The following is a 16,949-nucleotide window of genomic DNA, read 5'->3' as shown; positions in this document are numbered from 1 at the left end:
CTTGCAGAGAACAAATTGTAGGCTGATACTGTGTGAGCTGCACAGTGTACAGTGCCTTCTGTTAGCAGCTTTTTGAACTATCTCAGAACTTTTATAAAAAAAGTTTTTACAACTTTCACAATAAACATGCCATTTGTTTCACTCCTCTATCAATTTTAGTTTTTGAAATATTTACAAGGGAAGATCTGAAAGTAACTCGCAATAATTTTATTACCAAAAAGATTAATAGGTAGCAAAACAAAGAAAATCACAAATGAACTTTCATCTTTTACCTATTTTTCTATGTAGTCACCAAAGTTCTCAACACATTTCTCCCATTGTGGTACCAGTTTCAATATGCCCTGTTCACATAAATCCATTTGGTTGGAGTATAGCCACCTGTGAAATGCTGATTTCACTTCTGCATTTGTTGCAAAGCATTGGCTGGCCAGGAATATCTTCATGAGACCAAACAAATGAAAGTCTGATGGTGCAAGGTCTGGGCTGTATGATGGGTGCTAGAGCACATCCCACCTAAATTTGGTGATTTTCTCATGAACAGGAGCAGCAACACGGGAGCAAGCATTGTCACAAAAGTCATGACACAATGTAACCAAAGTTCTTAATGTAGGCTACAGCATTCACAGTGGTCCCATGTTCAGCAAAGTTCACCAATAACACACCGTGCATATCCCAAAACAGTCCGAAGGACATTCCTAGCAGATTGAATCACTTCCAATTTTTTCCGTACTGGGGACCAGCATGTTTCCACTCTATAGGGCCGTGCTTGGTTTAGGTCTTGTAGGGGTGTACACACAACTCATCACCAGTGACAATTTCATTTAGAAAGTCAGCATAACACGTTAAGTGATCCAAGCTTCTCATCATTCACTGGCTCTTGTGGTTGTCTGTCAGGCTCTTATGCACCCAGCGAGCACTAACTTTATAAAATTTCAGTGTGTCATGAACATGACAGTACATCACACCATAGGATATGTTGAACTGCTGCAATAAAATTTGCAAATGGCACACACACTGATCATTCCAAATTGTTGCCTTGATGGCTCTGACATTCTGTAAGGTTGCAGCCATCACTTGCCCCCCCCCCCCCCCCCCCCCAGAGCATGGCCAATCACCAAGTCTCACATCACCACCATGTAAGAATGCAGACCACATGGAGACATTACTATGGTCCGTACAGTTGTCCCTGTACACACAACACATATCTGGGAATTTTATGTGGTTATGCCTTTGGCCCACAAATATCAAAATACACTTAGCTGCTTTTCATAAGCTGATGAGTGCAAACTTCAAGCTATATTGTTGTGAAATTCCAACCTTCCAGTTGCAGTACCAAGGGAGGAAAAAAAGTTATTGTGCATTGCTTTCCCAATCCTCCCTAATAATTTTGAAATCAGAGACTCTTTCAATGGACAAGCTGTAAATTTATTTATATATAAAAACTTGAAAAACCCCTTGACATGTATTGAGAACTTATTTGTTATTCATTCAATAAGTAAAACTTTATTAGGCAAGTTTGATAGTTATATATTTGCCAATATTGATCATAAACACACAAAATCATTTTTATGTGTTTAACAGCTGATTTAATTGAAAACATAGGCAGTAATTGAGTTTGTCCTTATGTACTTGTTGAATGGTGTACAGCTTTATCATTTTCCTCTGTTTAACTGAGCTTCCCCTATAACTATCAGCTTTGGCTATTGTATCTTGTATGTGAATATTACACATTTTAGTTAAGATTGTGTGCTACAAAACTGAGAAGAGGTGGTGGTGGTAGTGGTTGAGTTTGATTAAAGGAATCGTAGTGCAACTATGATAATTATTTGAAGGTTTTCTAAATAGTTATTGCGACTGAAACTAAATGAAGGAAAGTTGATCTTTTGTTTTGATTTTATTGTAATATCCATTGCATATCCTGCAACAGTATCTTTTTGTTAACAGGAACTGGGTTTTGAAATTTCTGACTTTAATGTAATGTGTGGTATTACCAGTTGGGCAACATGTGGCTCTCGGAAGAATGAGCTAATTCCCAAACCAGAAGATTCAGTTGATAGGTAAGGCTTTTGTTTCTTATTTGTTGTTTATTTTGTTATTTGTGGGTGGGGTGCACACTGCCTTTAAACTGGACTAACTATAAGTGTGATTATGATTTTATAAGTGTTATCAGCCATATTTGTATTTGTGATTAATTAGTTTCTGATATCTAATTGTTTAGGGCAATATGAAACAATTATTAACTAATTACATTTTAAATTAGCGTCTCTTTTATACTTATTTTTTGCCAAGTGAAGTTGTACAGTGATTAAGACACTGGACTAGTATTTGTGAGGAGTGGAGATCAAATACCTATCTGGCCATTCAGATTTAGGTTTTCTGTGGTAGTCTTAAATCTCATGGACAATTCAAACACTTATGTGAAAAGAACATGTTTGATTTCCTTCTCCATCCATGTCCAGTTGTAGATGCTCAGTCTATAATAACCATGATGTCATGTTAAATACTAATTTCCTTTATTATTATTAAATTATTACTATTATTATTCAAAGTTATCAGTGAGTATGTGCATCTCTTCCAGTAAGATGTAGCATTGGCAAACCAAGCGAGGCGGTGCAGTGGTAAGCACACTGCACTTGATTCAAGACGACCATCGTTCAAACCCGCATCTGGCCATCCTGATTTAGATTTTCCATGATTTCCCTCAATCATTGAAGGCAAATGCTGGGACGATTCCTTTGAAAGTGCACAGCTGATTTCCTTCCCCATCCTTCCCTGATCTGAGCTTGTGCTCTGTTTCTAATGACCTTTTTGTCAACAGAATGTTAAATGCTAATCTCCTCCTCCTCCTCCTCCTCCTCCTCCTCCTTTCTTATCATCCTAATGACTCTCAGAGCTTCTTTTATAAATAGATAGCTATGAATGAGACTCCACATTACTAGCATAGTTTGCATTACAGTAAATAGCACTTTTGGTTGAATGGTTTAATGTGAATGCAAAAAGAATGCACTAAGTATAATTGGTATATAAATTCAATTCAGAAAAATTTCTAAAATCTCTGAGAGACAGGAAGGCTGTCCTATATCTTCAGGAGTTGCAACTCCCGATACTGCCAGAAGAGACACTTAAAAAAGTACACAGAACTTTAGTCTTTGAGAACAACAGTTTTTTTCCCCCAAGGAGGCAAGAGGAATTGCTTGGGAGAGGTTGGAAAGTGGGGGGAGGGGGAGAAGGTGTCTAATAACTCAGGCGATTAACTAATGGGGGATCCGCATCTCCCAAACAATTCCTATACCCTCCGTGAAGAAGGAACTTACTTTTCCAGAAGCTAAGAACAATATTTTCTTCATACAGTCTAAGCTTTGATGGCCAATATTGTCTTCACTTAAAGTTTTAAATGAAGAATATTTTCTTCTTTAAGTATTTTTAATGCACCTTCTGAAAGTAAATACTGTCCATCATTTTTATCTGGTGTTTTGGTGTGCAGAGTTTTGTTTTGAATAATGGAATGTAAGTGCAGTTATTTGTTTCTGCATTGTACCATATCTGTTGAAAGTGCTGTGAAAATAGCAATTTCACTGTGCATAATGGTGGAACAAGTAAATGTAACACCCACATTTTACTCATTGGCTATTGCATGATGAGCAAGGTCTGTGCTCTACATAAAACGAATAATATGTTTCAGGTATGCACGACTGCAGCTGACACACGAGAAGAGAAGAAAAATTGGCAGAATGTGCAAGTTAATATTTGACTATGGAAGAATCAAATTTCTAGAGAAATATGGTTACAATGGGGTATTGACATACTATGTACCTGAATCAGTTTCACCAGAGAATGTATGTTTAATAGCAATAAAAAACTGATTGATTTTATTAAATAAAAAGTTATTTATGATCTTATTTATCATCTTGTTTCATAAGCATAGATATTTTGATTTCAAGATCACTCTTCCTCCAAGGTTTGTTTACATCCCTTTTTAGCTTTTATTTCTACTTGACTTGTTGAGAAGTCTTGTCACTGTGCATCCCAGCTGTACTGAGAAATTACAAAAATATTACAAACTGTAGAAATCAAACATAACTAACATGCTGATGGCAAGTAATGACACACAAATCTGTTATAATAATGAGCAAGAGAATATTTCATAACACAGTTGTGGTAGTGCAATGAGGAAAACCAGATAAATGGACTGTTTCATTCTTGTTGGTTTGCAGCTTGTTCTGTAGTGTGATCACCACTGTAACTGATATCATGCCAGGTAAAAATTTGTCTTTATCAATCAGTTCAAAGTCAAGTCAAATATTTATGCTATCCAGCTACTATCTTAAAGTAACCATTGTGTGTAACATGGTCAGCAGGTGAGTGGTCCAGAACGCATTGATTATGTGCTACCAAATAATTACAGATATTGGAATCGTGCTATGGTGCACATCACAGCTGTTGGGGGATGCAAGGTGGAAGACTGCAAGAGCAGTAGGATGACTGAGGAGATCCAGCAGGTGCTTAAATGAATTCAGGTCCTGTCTCTCAAGTGAATTAATGCTATTGACACACATAAAAGGTTTTTGAGGAACAAATATTAATATTTTTTCTGAGGCAAGTGCTCCTATAATGAGATAAGTGTGTGTGTGTGTGTTTAACATTTTTTATCATAGATACCTGGTTAACCACAGATCAAAAAGGCTTGCAGGAATTCATTAAAGACCTTTGTAAACTCATACACACACACACACACACACACACACACACACACACACACACACACACTTTTAGAAAATCTTGTATGGTGCAGTTGCAGCCACTCTCCTGATGCTCTCAGCTAACTGGAGCATGTAGTAATCAAATAGGGGGTAAATGCTGGAGACGTGCAAGAGTTGTTTGATGTGAAAAACAATGTACATTTTATTTGTTTGTTGCTGATATACCTTGAAACTAGAGTAAGTGATACACAGTAACAATGTCCAAAATAAATGTGGGCTTTTTCCCACTAAGTTCTAATTTCTGTCATATGCTTTCTTATTATTTAATTCATCTACATATTAAATTAAGTACTTACCTACTAGCGTCTCATTCCTTTCTAGAAGTACCGGTGTTACTTACATTCTGAGGTTGTATTGTGTACATGCATTAATGATAATAATAATAATAATAAGAAGCTAGGAATAGATGATAGCTGCTGATAGTGCGAGACTCAGAAGGAAACCACAATGCATCTGGATGTAAAACACCAACATCCACAAAATATTTGTAAATGCATGATGATATCATCAAAATCATCCACTAGAAGATAAGAAGCTATGGCAGAAGTATCAGTTAACATCAGTGAACAAAAGACTTCACTCTGTGCTGCATATAAGATTCTCTCACTGTCATAGAAAATGACAAATCCAAAATTTACTGAAACTCCTACATGGCAGTAGATGTCACAGTCTGATGCAGTTGACCTAATGTAATTATCAACAAAGCTGAGTAAATGACCTACTTTTTGGACATCACTGTACCCAATACACACTGTTTGTAAAATCACCTGTCTCACTTGGTTGCTTGTAGTGAAAGGATCTGGCAGATGAAGTAATAAAAGCTATAGGGAAATCTGCAGAACAGAAACAGAGTTCTCGAAGTACACAGTTAACGTATTGATTTCAATACTGTTTAAAGTGAGTAAGCAAACAAACAAATAAATAAATAATAATCTTTTTTGTGAATAGGTCATGTGAGGACCATGTCCCAGTTTCAGTTCTTCCAATTTGCTTTCGTCTGTTCACTATGTTTCTTCTTTCTGTCTTCAGACCATTTTGAACCAGTCTTTTTAGCTACTCTCCCTTGGAATCCTCCCATTTTCAATATTTTTTCACAAAAGGCTTCTCTGCTGTTTGTATCTTATGTTTTTATGTTATTTCTTTCTAAATCCTTTCTTGCTTCCTTGACCCAGCTCGTTATGGACTTCTTATCCCACAAATATTTGAAGATCTCATTGGTTAACCTACTGTCTTACGTTCAAAACAAATATCCAAAAAGCATGAGTCTTCTTTTTTGTCATTACATTTGAAATATTTTCTATATTTTGGTAATAATAATAATAATAATAATAATAATGACATGCGACGAGGGCCTCCTGTCGGGTAAACCGCTCGCCTGGTACAAGTCTTTCAATTTGACGCCATTTCAGCAACTTGCACGTTGATGGGGATGAAATGATGATGATTAGGACAACACAACACCCAGTCCCTGAGTGCAGAAAATCTCCGAACCAGCCGGAAATCGAACCTGGGCCCTTAGGATTGACAGCCTGTCGCACTGACCACTCAGCTACCGGGGGTGGGCTATGTTTTGGTATATTTCAGTATTATTTTGTAATTTCCAAGCTTCTACGTTGTTTTGTGGTCCTAATTATTTTCCTTATAATTCACCTTTCTATTGATTTTTGCATATCTTATTTACCAACCACTGAAGGAAGCTAATTACGAGCAGAAATTAAGAAACTACTACACACTTCCTCGAAATATCTATTGTTTATGATGTACTTTTCACATCACCTATTTGGTCAAAATTGATACACACACCTCAGCCCATAGGCCAGCGTTCCTGGAATATGGTAGACCTTGCAAAAGCCAAAGGGTCCAACATTCATAATTTTCTAGATGTTATTAAGTTTTCTTAGTGATCCTTTATAATTCTGTACTTGTCTTACATTATCATAGTTTCACCCCTTGAAACAAAGTGTAATCTATAGTGTTTACCATGCTGCACTATGTCAAGTAGCCCATCCTGTTCTTGTCTAGGTTTCTTGCAATACAGACCACAGTAACATGTTGCAGAAGACAGTGTTCGGGGCAACAAAAATTGTAAGATCTAGTTTGAATTCTTATGGAACTGATGTGCTTAGTGACTATGTTTTTTTATTTATTTTTATTTTTTTATTGAGAAAATGTGCAGCAGTCAGCCACTAGTGATCTGTTTATTTCAGATCTAGATTTCAGCCACTGTGTGGCTATCATCAGCACTAAAAACATATAGGACTACATTACAATAACACATATGTATGAATTAAAATACATTATACACTGCTGTTTGTGGAACTTGCAACACCAAGAAGGAAACACATGAATTCAATTACAGGTTAGGTACATGACAAGTAACAAATGATTATCTTTACAAATCTGTACATGTCCTTTGAGCCCTACTATTCAGTATGTCGTGTGACAACCATGCGCTACAATTAGAGCTGCTATACGCCATGGCATTGAATCAGTAAGGTTCTGAATATGTTCCTGAGGGATTTCCCTCCACACACTTTGTATATGAGCCCACAAATCTGTGACACCAGTTAGTGGAGGACCGTGAAAGGCCAGGCGCTGACCAACCATATCCCAGACATGTTCGAAGGGTGACATGTCTGGTGAATGTCCATGCCAGGGAAGAAATGGTACCTGTTGCTCTTTCTACATCTACATCTGCATGACTACTCTGCAACTCACATTTAAGTGCTTGGCAGAGGGTTCATCGAACCACAATCATACTGTCTCTCTACCATTCCACTCCCTAACAGCGCGCGGGAAAAACAAACACCTAAACCTTTCTGTTCGAGCTCTGATTTCTCTTATTTTATTTTGATGATCATTCCTACCTATGTAGGTTGGGCTCAACAAAATATTTTCGCATTCGGAAGAGAAAGTTGGTGTCTGAAATTTCGTAATAAGATCTCGCCGCGACGAAAAGAGTCTTTGCTGTAATGACTTCCATCCCAATTCGCGTATCCTATCTGCTACACTCTCTCCCGTATTACGTGATAATACAACACGAGCTGCCATTTTTTGCACCCTTTCGATGTCCTCCGTCAATCCCACCTGGTAAGGATCCCACACTGCGCAGCAATATTCTAACAGAGGACGAACGAGTGTAGTGTAAGCTGTCTCTTTAGTGGACTTGTTGCATCTTCTAAGTTTCCTGCCAATGAAACGCAACCTTTGGCTCGCCTTCCCCACAATATTATCTATGTGGTCTTTCCAACTGAAGTTGATTGTAATTTTAACACCCAGGTACTTAGTTGAATTGACAGCCTTGAGAATTGTACTATTTATCGAGTAATCGAATTCCAACGGATTTCTTTTGGAACTCATATGGATCACCTCACACTTTTCGTTATTTAGCGTCAACTGCCACCTGCCACCTGCCACACCATACAGCAATCTTTTCTAAATCACTTTGCAACTGATACTGGTCTTCGGATGACCTTACTAGACGGTAAATTACAGCATCATCTGCGAACAACCTAAGAGAACTGCTCAGATTTTCACCCAGGTCATTTATATAGATCAGGAACAGCAGAGGTCCCAGGACGCTTCCCTGGGGAACACCTGATATCACTTCAGTTTTACTCGATGATTTTCCGTCTATTACTATGAACTGCGACCTTCCCGACAGGAAATCACGAATCCAGACGCACAACTGAGACGATATCCCATAGGCCCGCAGCTTGATTAGAAGTCGCTTGTGAGGAATGGTGTCAAAAGCTTTCCGGAAATCTAGAAATACGGAATCAACTTGAGATCCCCTGTCGATAGCGGCCAATACTTAATGCGAATAAAGAGCTAGCTGCGATGTTTTCTGAAACCATGCTGATTACGTGTCAATAGATCGTTCCCTTCGAGGTGATTCATAATGTTTGAATACAGTATATGCGCCAAAACCCTACTACAAACCGACGTCAATGATATAGGTCTGTAGTTAGATGGATTACTCCTACTACCCTTCTTAAACACTGGTGCGACCTGCGCAATTTTCCAATCTGTAGTTACCGATCTATCGGTGAGCAAGCGGTTGTATATTAGTGATAAGTAGGGAGCTATTGTATCAGCGTAATCTGAAAGGAACCTAATCAGTATACAATCTGGACCTGAAGACTTGCCCGTATCAAGCGATTTGAGTTGCTTCGCAACCCCTAAGGTATCTACTTCTAAGAAACTCATGCTAGCAGCTGTTTGTGTTTCAAATTCTGGAATATTCCATTCGTCTTCCTTGGTGAAGGAATTTCGGAAAACTGCGTTCAATAACTCCACTTTAGCGGCACAGTCGTCGGTAACAGTACCATCGGCACTGCGCAGCGAAGGTATTGACTGTGTCTTGCCGCTTGTGTACTTTACATACGACCAGAATTTCTTCGGATTTTCTACCAAATTTCGAGACAATATTTCGTTGTGGAACCTATTAAAGGCATATCGCATTGAAGTCCGTGCCAAATTTCGCGCATCTGTAAATTTTAGCCAATCTTCGGGATTTCGCGTTCTTCTGAACTTTGCATGCTTTTTCCGTTGCCTGTGCAACAGCGTTCAGACCTGTTTTGTCTACCACGGGGGATCCGTTCCATCTCTTACCAATTTATGAGGTATGAATATCTCAATTGCTGTTGCTACTATATCTTTGAATTTTAGCCACATCTCGTCTACATTTGCATAGTCAGTTCGGAAGGAATGGAGATTGTCTCTTAGGAAGGCTTCTAGTGACACTTTATCTGCTTTTTTAAATAAAATTATTTTGCATTTGTTTCTGGTGGATTTGGAAGAAATGGTATTGAGCCTAGCTACAATGCCCTTGTGATCACTAATCCCTGTATCAGTCATGATGATCTCTATCAGCTCTGGATTGTTTGTGGCTAAGAGGTCAAGTATGTTTTCGCAACCATTTACAATTCGCGTGGGTTCGTGGACTAACTGCTCGAAATAATTTTCGGAGAAAACATTTAGGACAGTCTCGGAAGATGTTTTCTGCCTACCACCGGTTATGAACAAGTATTTTTGCCAGCATATCAAGGGAAGGTTGAAGCCCCACCAACTATAACCGTATGAGTGGGGTATTTATTTGTTACGAGACTCAAACTTTCTCTGAACTGTTCCGCAACTGTATCATCGGAGTCTGGGGGTCGGTAGAAGGAGCCAATTATTAACTTAATTCGGCTATTAAGTATAACCTCCACCCACACCAATTCGCACGGAGTATCTACTTCGACTTCACTACAAGATAAACCACTACTGACAGACACAAACACTCCACCACCAATTCTGCCTAATCTATCTTTCCTGAACACCGTCTGAGACTTCGTAAAAATTTCTGCAGAACTTATTTCAGGCTTTAGCCAGCTTTCTGTACCTATAACGATATCAGCTTCTGTGCTTTCTATTAGCGCTTGAAGCTCAGGGACTTTTCCAGCGCAACAACAACAATTTACAACTATAATTCCGACTGTTCCTTGATCCAAGCACGTCCTGTAATTGCCAAGCACCCTTTGACATTGCAGCCCATCCCGCACTTTCCTGAGGCCTTCTTACCTAAAAAACCGCCCAGTCCACGCCACACAGCCTCTGCTACCCGTGTAGCCGCCAGCTGAGTGTAGTGAACTCCTGACCTATTCAGCGGAACCCAAAACCCCACCACCCTATGGCGCAAGTCAAGGAATCTGCAGCCAATACGGTCGCAAAACTGTCTGAGCCTCTGATTCAGACCCTCCACCCGGCTCTGCACCAAAGGTCCGCAGTCGGCGATGCTGCAGATGGTGAGCTCTGCCTTCATCTCGTAAGCAAGACCGGCAGCCTTCACCAAATCAGATAGCTGCTGGAATCCAGAGAGAATTTCCTCAGATCCAAAGCGACACACGTCATTAGTGCCAACATGTGCCACCACCTGCAGCTGGCTGCACCCTGTGCTCTTCATGGCATCCGGAAGGACCCTTTCCACATCAGGAATGACTCCTCCCGGAATGCACACAGAGTGCACACTGGATTTCTTCCCCTCCTTAGCCGCCATATCCCTAAGGGGCCCCATTACGCGCCTAACATTGGAGCTCCCAACTACCAATAAGCCCACCCTCTGCGATTTCCCGGACCTTGAAGGCTGAGAATGATCCTCTGAAACAGGGCAGGCAGCTGCATCTGGCTCAGCCAGAGACAGTGTCCGAAACCTGTTCGTCAGACGCACCGGGGAGGCTTTCTGATCAGCCTCTGGGGACGAAGGCCTTTGAAGAAGGCCTGTACATTTCTTTCAATATGTGGCCGGGCATTGTCATGTTGAAATGTGGCTTGTGGAGATGCCTGAAGCAGGGGGATTAACTCAGGCTCCAAAACTTCCTTTAGTTACCGGTTGCTGTTTAAAGTGCTCACAAGATGTATGAGGCGAAATTGGTTGTTGTAACCAATGGTGCCCCAAACCATCACACATAGTGTTTGTCCACTGTGCCACTCCACAATGCAGCCCTACATGTTGCACTCACCACAGTACCGCTGGACACATATGCAGCTATCACTGTAGGACACAGTGAAGTGGGACTCATTTGAAAAGATTACATGTTGCCACTCAGCACCCCAGTGATAGTTTTCACATGCCCATTTCAATCAGAGCAGCTTGTGGTTTCTGGACAATGGAAGCCAGTGTAATGGCATGTGTGCGACTGGTAGCAGACGGAAATGAACTGTCGGTGCAGACAAGTTCACACCCGCTGCAGTGCTCCAGCGACAAGCCAACACTGTGGATGACGCTGTATGGTTTCTAATGGCCATCCGGACAATATGACGGTCATCCCATGCTGTGGTCATGTTCCATGGTTCAGTTCCCACTTGTCGCTGTGTACGACCTTCCACGATCCACTGCTTCCACACACACACACACACACACACACACACACACACACACACACACACACACAACTATCGTAGCAGCAATCCCGGTATGACCACCTATGACCACCCTGTTTCCTGGAGACCAATCATTCCACCCCGTTCAAACTCGCACACATGCCAATATGACTACATCGCCGAGGCATACTGGCACTCCCTGTATTGTTTCCACCTTGTGTGACAACTGTGCACCAACCACACTAGGCACAACATCAACCCTGTTGTACTGACACGAGAGGGCTCTGCTTGGCCTACGTATACCCCATCTCACTGCAAAATGTATCACGTATTGCTTGCACACCCATCGCCACTTCCACCAAGTGTGGTGCTACTTGGGTAATTCCTTCTCGGTGTTGCACTTTTCACAAATGGCAGTGTAGTTTGAGCTTTGTGCAAGAGTAGATGATTAAGTAATGTACTGGGAAGATGCAAGTCCGGTTATCATTATTGCTTGTCCTTACATATAGCCCCTACTAGTTCATTTGTGTCAGCATTTAAGTTGACACCGAGACTGCTGTTTTCAAATATTACACAGCAAATCTCAGTGTATGTCATAATTACATTACATTACATTAATACTTGTTCCATAGCTCATGAATACATTTCATAATGCTGTGGAATGTGTCAGTTTAACATAAGATTTCTTTACCATGGTATAATTAATGTCTCTCCCCACCCCCGACCCTCCAGAGCCGTGTATACATATGTAATTTAAATTACAGAATTTACTAGCCTAATGTTAGCTAATATTTGGAAAATATAAAACACAATAGTTAGAAACATTGCTACAAATAGTTATGATTGGTATTATTTAAAATGAGTCACTACCCACTCCACAGTCACTCTGCATTGCCGTTGCTGTGTGCACTGTTATATGTCATCTTATGAACATGTGGAATCTCAATTGGTTGGTGGGAGAATGGAACACAGTGCACTAATAACATAAACACATAATTATCTTTTATTCTAAGTACTAGTAACATTAAGAAAAGAATGAATACATATCTTTCTGGTAGCAGCTGAATATAGAAGTTCCTTGTTAAGACAAATACACAAGTTCTGAATTATCCAATCAGGCTTCATGTTGTGAATGGTAAATTACAAAGCCCATAAGCCGTAGCCAACAACTGCATGTGAACACTGAGCAGCAAGTACAAGAACAAATCACAAGTGTGTGAGAGAAGCCATTTTCACAGCTTAAATACATCCACTACTGGATCTTGGAGGGGGCGGGAGTGGGAGTGGGGTGTGCATGCCCCACAGATTATTGTTTGTATAGAGAAGCAACACTCATGGTTTGACTTGCATTTTACCAGTATGTTACTTTATCACCTATTCTTGTACAAAGCTTATACAACTGTAATATGTTTTGACTCATGCATGAGTCTTATTGTAATGTATTCTTGTATATTTTTAGCCTGATGATAGCCACACAGTGGTCGAAATATAGGTCTACAATAAACAGATTATTAGTGAATGGCTGATGGACATTTTCTCAACTGTAATCAATATACACACAAATTTTATTCTGGTTCTATAGTATCTCTTCTGATGATAATCAGTCATTAGGTGAATGTTTTTTTTTTTTTTTTTTTTTTTTTTTTTTTTTTTTTTTTTTTTTTTTTTTTTGCCAGTCTCCATTATGTAATCATTTATTGCCTGTTAATTAGATGATTAATTCTTTGTGATGAATCAGTGCTCTCTCTTTTCCACTGAGATAAGTTCCCAGCTCCTCTCTGAATATGATCTCAGCAGTTTTGTTTTGCTTGTGTCGTAGTGATTTGTACTATACAATGTTGAATACTGCTGTGTTGCCTATTTCTCATCTTTTGTATTTGCTGACATGTCTGATAAAATACAGTACTGAATGTTGTGTCTCAGTAATCAAAAGCCTCCACAATCACTGTTATTGTTTGTTGTTGTTATTTTCAGAGAGTTAGTGTTCAAACCATTTTGTAAAAAAGTCCTTGAAGTGGAAAATGTACTTCATTTGAAGTCTATCCATACACTGGGAAATAACTCAGACACATTTCCTGTTGTCCTCTTGCCATTCTCATTTTATCCATATATTGATATTTTTGATGTCTGCACTTTGCCCTAATATCTCTCTCACTTTAGGTACCATTTCTATAAACACTACAGCACTGCCATCTTCTGCATTACAACATCTAAGGTACATATGCCTAATATCATGATAAACTCAGCTGCAAAAGTGGCCCTGTAAGCACCAGCAAATTCAGTAGCACAATTCTTGGCATTCTCTGTAGGGCATATTTAGGTTTCATTAGTCTTGTTCTGCTTATATACACACTTGCTGATAGTATAACCTTCTATGGGTGAGAGTATGCTTCGCAATGCAATGTGTATGTGTCTAGTGGCAGATAAAACTTATTCAAGTGGAGTAGAACTGTCTTCAGTGAGAGAACCTCTTTGAACTGAGCCCCAATGACCAGCTAAGACATGTCTGGAGATGCTTCAGACAGTGGTAGAATACCAACCTGACTGTCACCTGCAATTCAACCTGACAACAAGGAGTCATGGTCTGTGGTCATAAAATGACAAAGCTGGAGAGAAAGCGTAAGGCTGCTGTTGAGAGATATTTGGAGCGGTGTGATTATTAGTTAAAGCTGGGGAAATTCAGTAAGGTTACACTGTTACAGTTAAGGCCCAAAAGCATGAACAATAATGGACAGTCGGTACCAGTGTTTTAGAAACATCGAAGTGGTGGAGGAGCATAACCTTTAGTATAAGCTGTTGAAGAATATCATGACTGGTTCCCTTCCTGGAAATGCATCCAATACGAAACTACTGTAGACAACTGTTGGTTGTGCTGTGTGTATATGAACAGAAGCTGGGCAAATGGTAATGGAAGCTGCTGATGTAGGCATGATGAAGGACTATGGACAAAGGAATCTGCTGATGTAGGCATGATGATGACCTATGGACAAAGGAGGGATTAGCAGTAGTGAGCATCGGGCCTTAAGTGGTAGGCACTTATAGGTAAAAACTGAGAGGGCTGCTAATTGGTACAGATGTCTTAGGCTGAGTGTTGTTTAGAAATACCAAGAATCTGGACAGAACAAATGCTCTAACAACTTAGAATGAGACAAAGAATATTGATGCAGTAAGCTTAATGGCTGTCCAAGAAAGGCAATGCTATGTACACAAGCATCAGCTGTTAGTAGATGCATAACTGGACTGTACACCATAAAAGTGTACATATTATAATAACAAGACAGACATAATATCAGATAATGGCATTGCAGTGTAGCCATTATCATGTGTAATAAGTGTCTACATTAAGTGTGTCATACCAGAAAGTACTCCCCACACACATTTGTAAATGAAGCGGTAGTTGTTAGTACGGAGTGAGAGGCACACAGCAGTCAGTTGCAAAACCTACTAGTTTTCACTATCTTGGAAATCTAAATTTCTGCTATTAATAGCCATCTTCAGTGCATTTTTGTTACAACTCAACAGGCTCACGGCTGTGCACATCACACAGGTTCGGACAGGTGTGTATGGGGAAGGAATGTCTACAATATAGTAATAGATACATTGCTGTGTACTGTAAACATAACACACTAAGTTGCAAACAGGCACAATTAAAAACCACTTACACAGAAGCTTTCGGTGACAGCTTTTGTCGAAAAAAGAGAAATACGGATCAGTCAGTCAGTTATTCATGTACACAAGCAAGCACACTATACGTACACACGACCACTAACTCCTACCCCCCCCCCCCCCCCCCCCCCAACAGAGGCCTATACACCTGTAAGAACATATGGTGACATGAAACTTTACAAATTTCTTGAGTTGTAACGAAAATGCACTGAAGATTGCTATTTATAGTCGAAATCTACATTTGCAACTATAATAAAAACTACTGGGATTGCAACTGACTGCTGTGTGCCTCTCCTTCCTTACAATCTAAGTCACTGTGCACAACAGTTCTTGATGGAATCAAAGTTGGTTAAGTTATTAGTATATCAAATTAATTTAACATATTAACCTTGTCAATGGTACTTGAATGAAAGTGCAATAAACACACATCCTTGCCTGTGTAAATCCTACATCCAGGTTTAAAGGAACAGTAATTTGTTTCAGTAGACATGCTATCAAATAGTATTTCGCATAACACGTGTAAAGTAATTGTCAGATTATTAGTGTAGGAATGGTGCTCCACTTCCATTTACATTTGTGTTTCTAATTAATTTTCATCTCATTTCAACTGTACACAATGTGTCAAAGTATTGTAAGAAATGTGTTATGTGATGGGGAGCTACTTGAGGTCCCATTAGCTGAAGTTTGGTGATGTCAGTGGATGCAGTGGTGGGAGAGGGCTGATTTGATTTTTTTTTATGTGAGAGTGGATGTTAGATTATCACCATCAGAGACTCATGTTTTTCACAGTCAGGAGTGCTGCCAAATGTTACATTCTGAACACAGACTTGTTATTATGACTTCAGCTGTCAGAGCATGAGATTATATTTTGTTATACACAGATTTTAGTTTACACATCTGAATGAGGGGTTAGAAGAACTGGTGTATAAGTGCACTTAGTAATTTGACCATATTAAGTGGACTCTACCATCACTCACATTTTGCTAGTTAAATTGAAAATAAGGCATTTTTACTTTTACTGTGATTTCCATGATCTTTTATGTTTAATGACCTTTAATGCACATTATGTGTCTGCCCTCAACCATTTGACCACAGGATCACCGGTGTAGTGGATTAATTGGTCACTATGATGTCAGGGCATAAAGCAGACAATGTACGGTTCCAGCCTGAAACATCTGTGAGCCAAGTTTTAATAAATAGTGTCGTACATTAGCCCAAGGAAGTTAAGTTACAAATGGGGCCTTTCTTGTTCAGGATGTAGACTTAAATTCATTTAATTCTGAACTTACAAGTGAGAAACAATGATCCAGGTCCTGTGAGCTGTTGGAAGTTTGTGAAGGGGCTCTTAGCTTAGTGACATTCAGCAGCAGTAGCACACGGAGTTGATAGTGATTTGAAGCTGTGCAAGAGGGAATAAGACAGCAAGCTGAAGGTGTGTTCAATACATGTCATCTGCTTTAGCAGTGGAGATCAACAGCGCAGACATCAGCTACAACTGCGAGAGCTTCACCATTAGCATTGGCAGCAGATCCAGCATCGGCAGCATCTTCGCTTTTCAGTAACAACACCCAGCAAAGTGTCAATGTGTGTAGCTTTGTAGACCTATAATCAGGAATGGAAAATGTTATGTTCGAACAGTCACCAAGCACATTTGGTTTA

General features: G+C 39.7%; 1 protein-coding gene across 4 annotated transcripts in view; it reads left to right on the top strand.

The window, feature by feature from the left end:
- LOC126298715 (tRNA:m(4)X modification enzyme TRM13 homolog) overlaps positions 1 to 3,899 on the top strand; it is a 126,185-nt gene extending 122,286 nt beyond the window's left edge. For 2 of the 4 annotated variants that reach the window (XM_049990139.1, XM_049990141.1), the window contains 2 exons: positions 1,945 to 2,057; positions 3,683 to 3,883. In XM_049990139.1, coding sequence (XP_049846096.1) covers positions 1,945 to 2,057; positions 3,683 to 3,863 — 294 coding nt within the window. In that variant the 3' untranslated portion in view covers positions 3,864 to 3,883. Of the gene's footprint in view, positions 1 to 1,944; positions 2,058 to 3,682 lie in introns of all 4 variants that reach the window. The other 2 variants (XM_049990138.1, XM_049990140.1) reach the window with 2 other exon arrangements.
- Positions 3,900 to 16,949: the final 13,050 nt, after the last annotated feature.

The sequence above is a fragment of the Schistocerca gregaria genome, chromosome X (assembly GCF_023897955.1).
Source record: "Schistocerca gregaria isolate iqSchGreg1 chromosome X, iqSchGreg1.2, whole genome shotgun sequence".
NCBI classification, from domain to species: domain Eukaryota; kingdom Metazoa; phylum Arthropoda; class Insecta; order Orthoptera; family Acrididae; genus Schistocerca; species Schistocerca gregaria.
The sequence above is the reverse complement of the archived record's forward strand: the minus strand, read 5'-3'. Positions and strand labels throughout refer to the sequence as shown.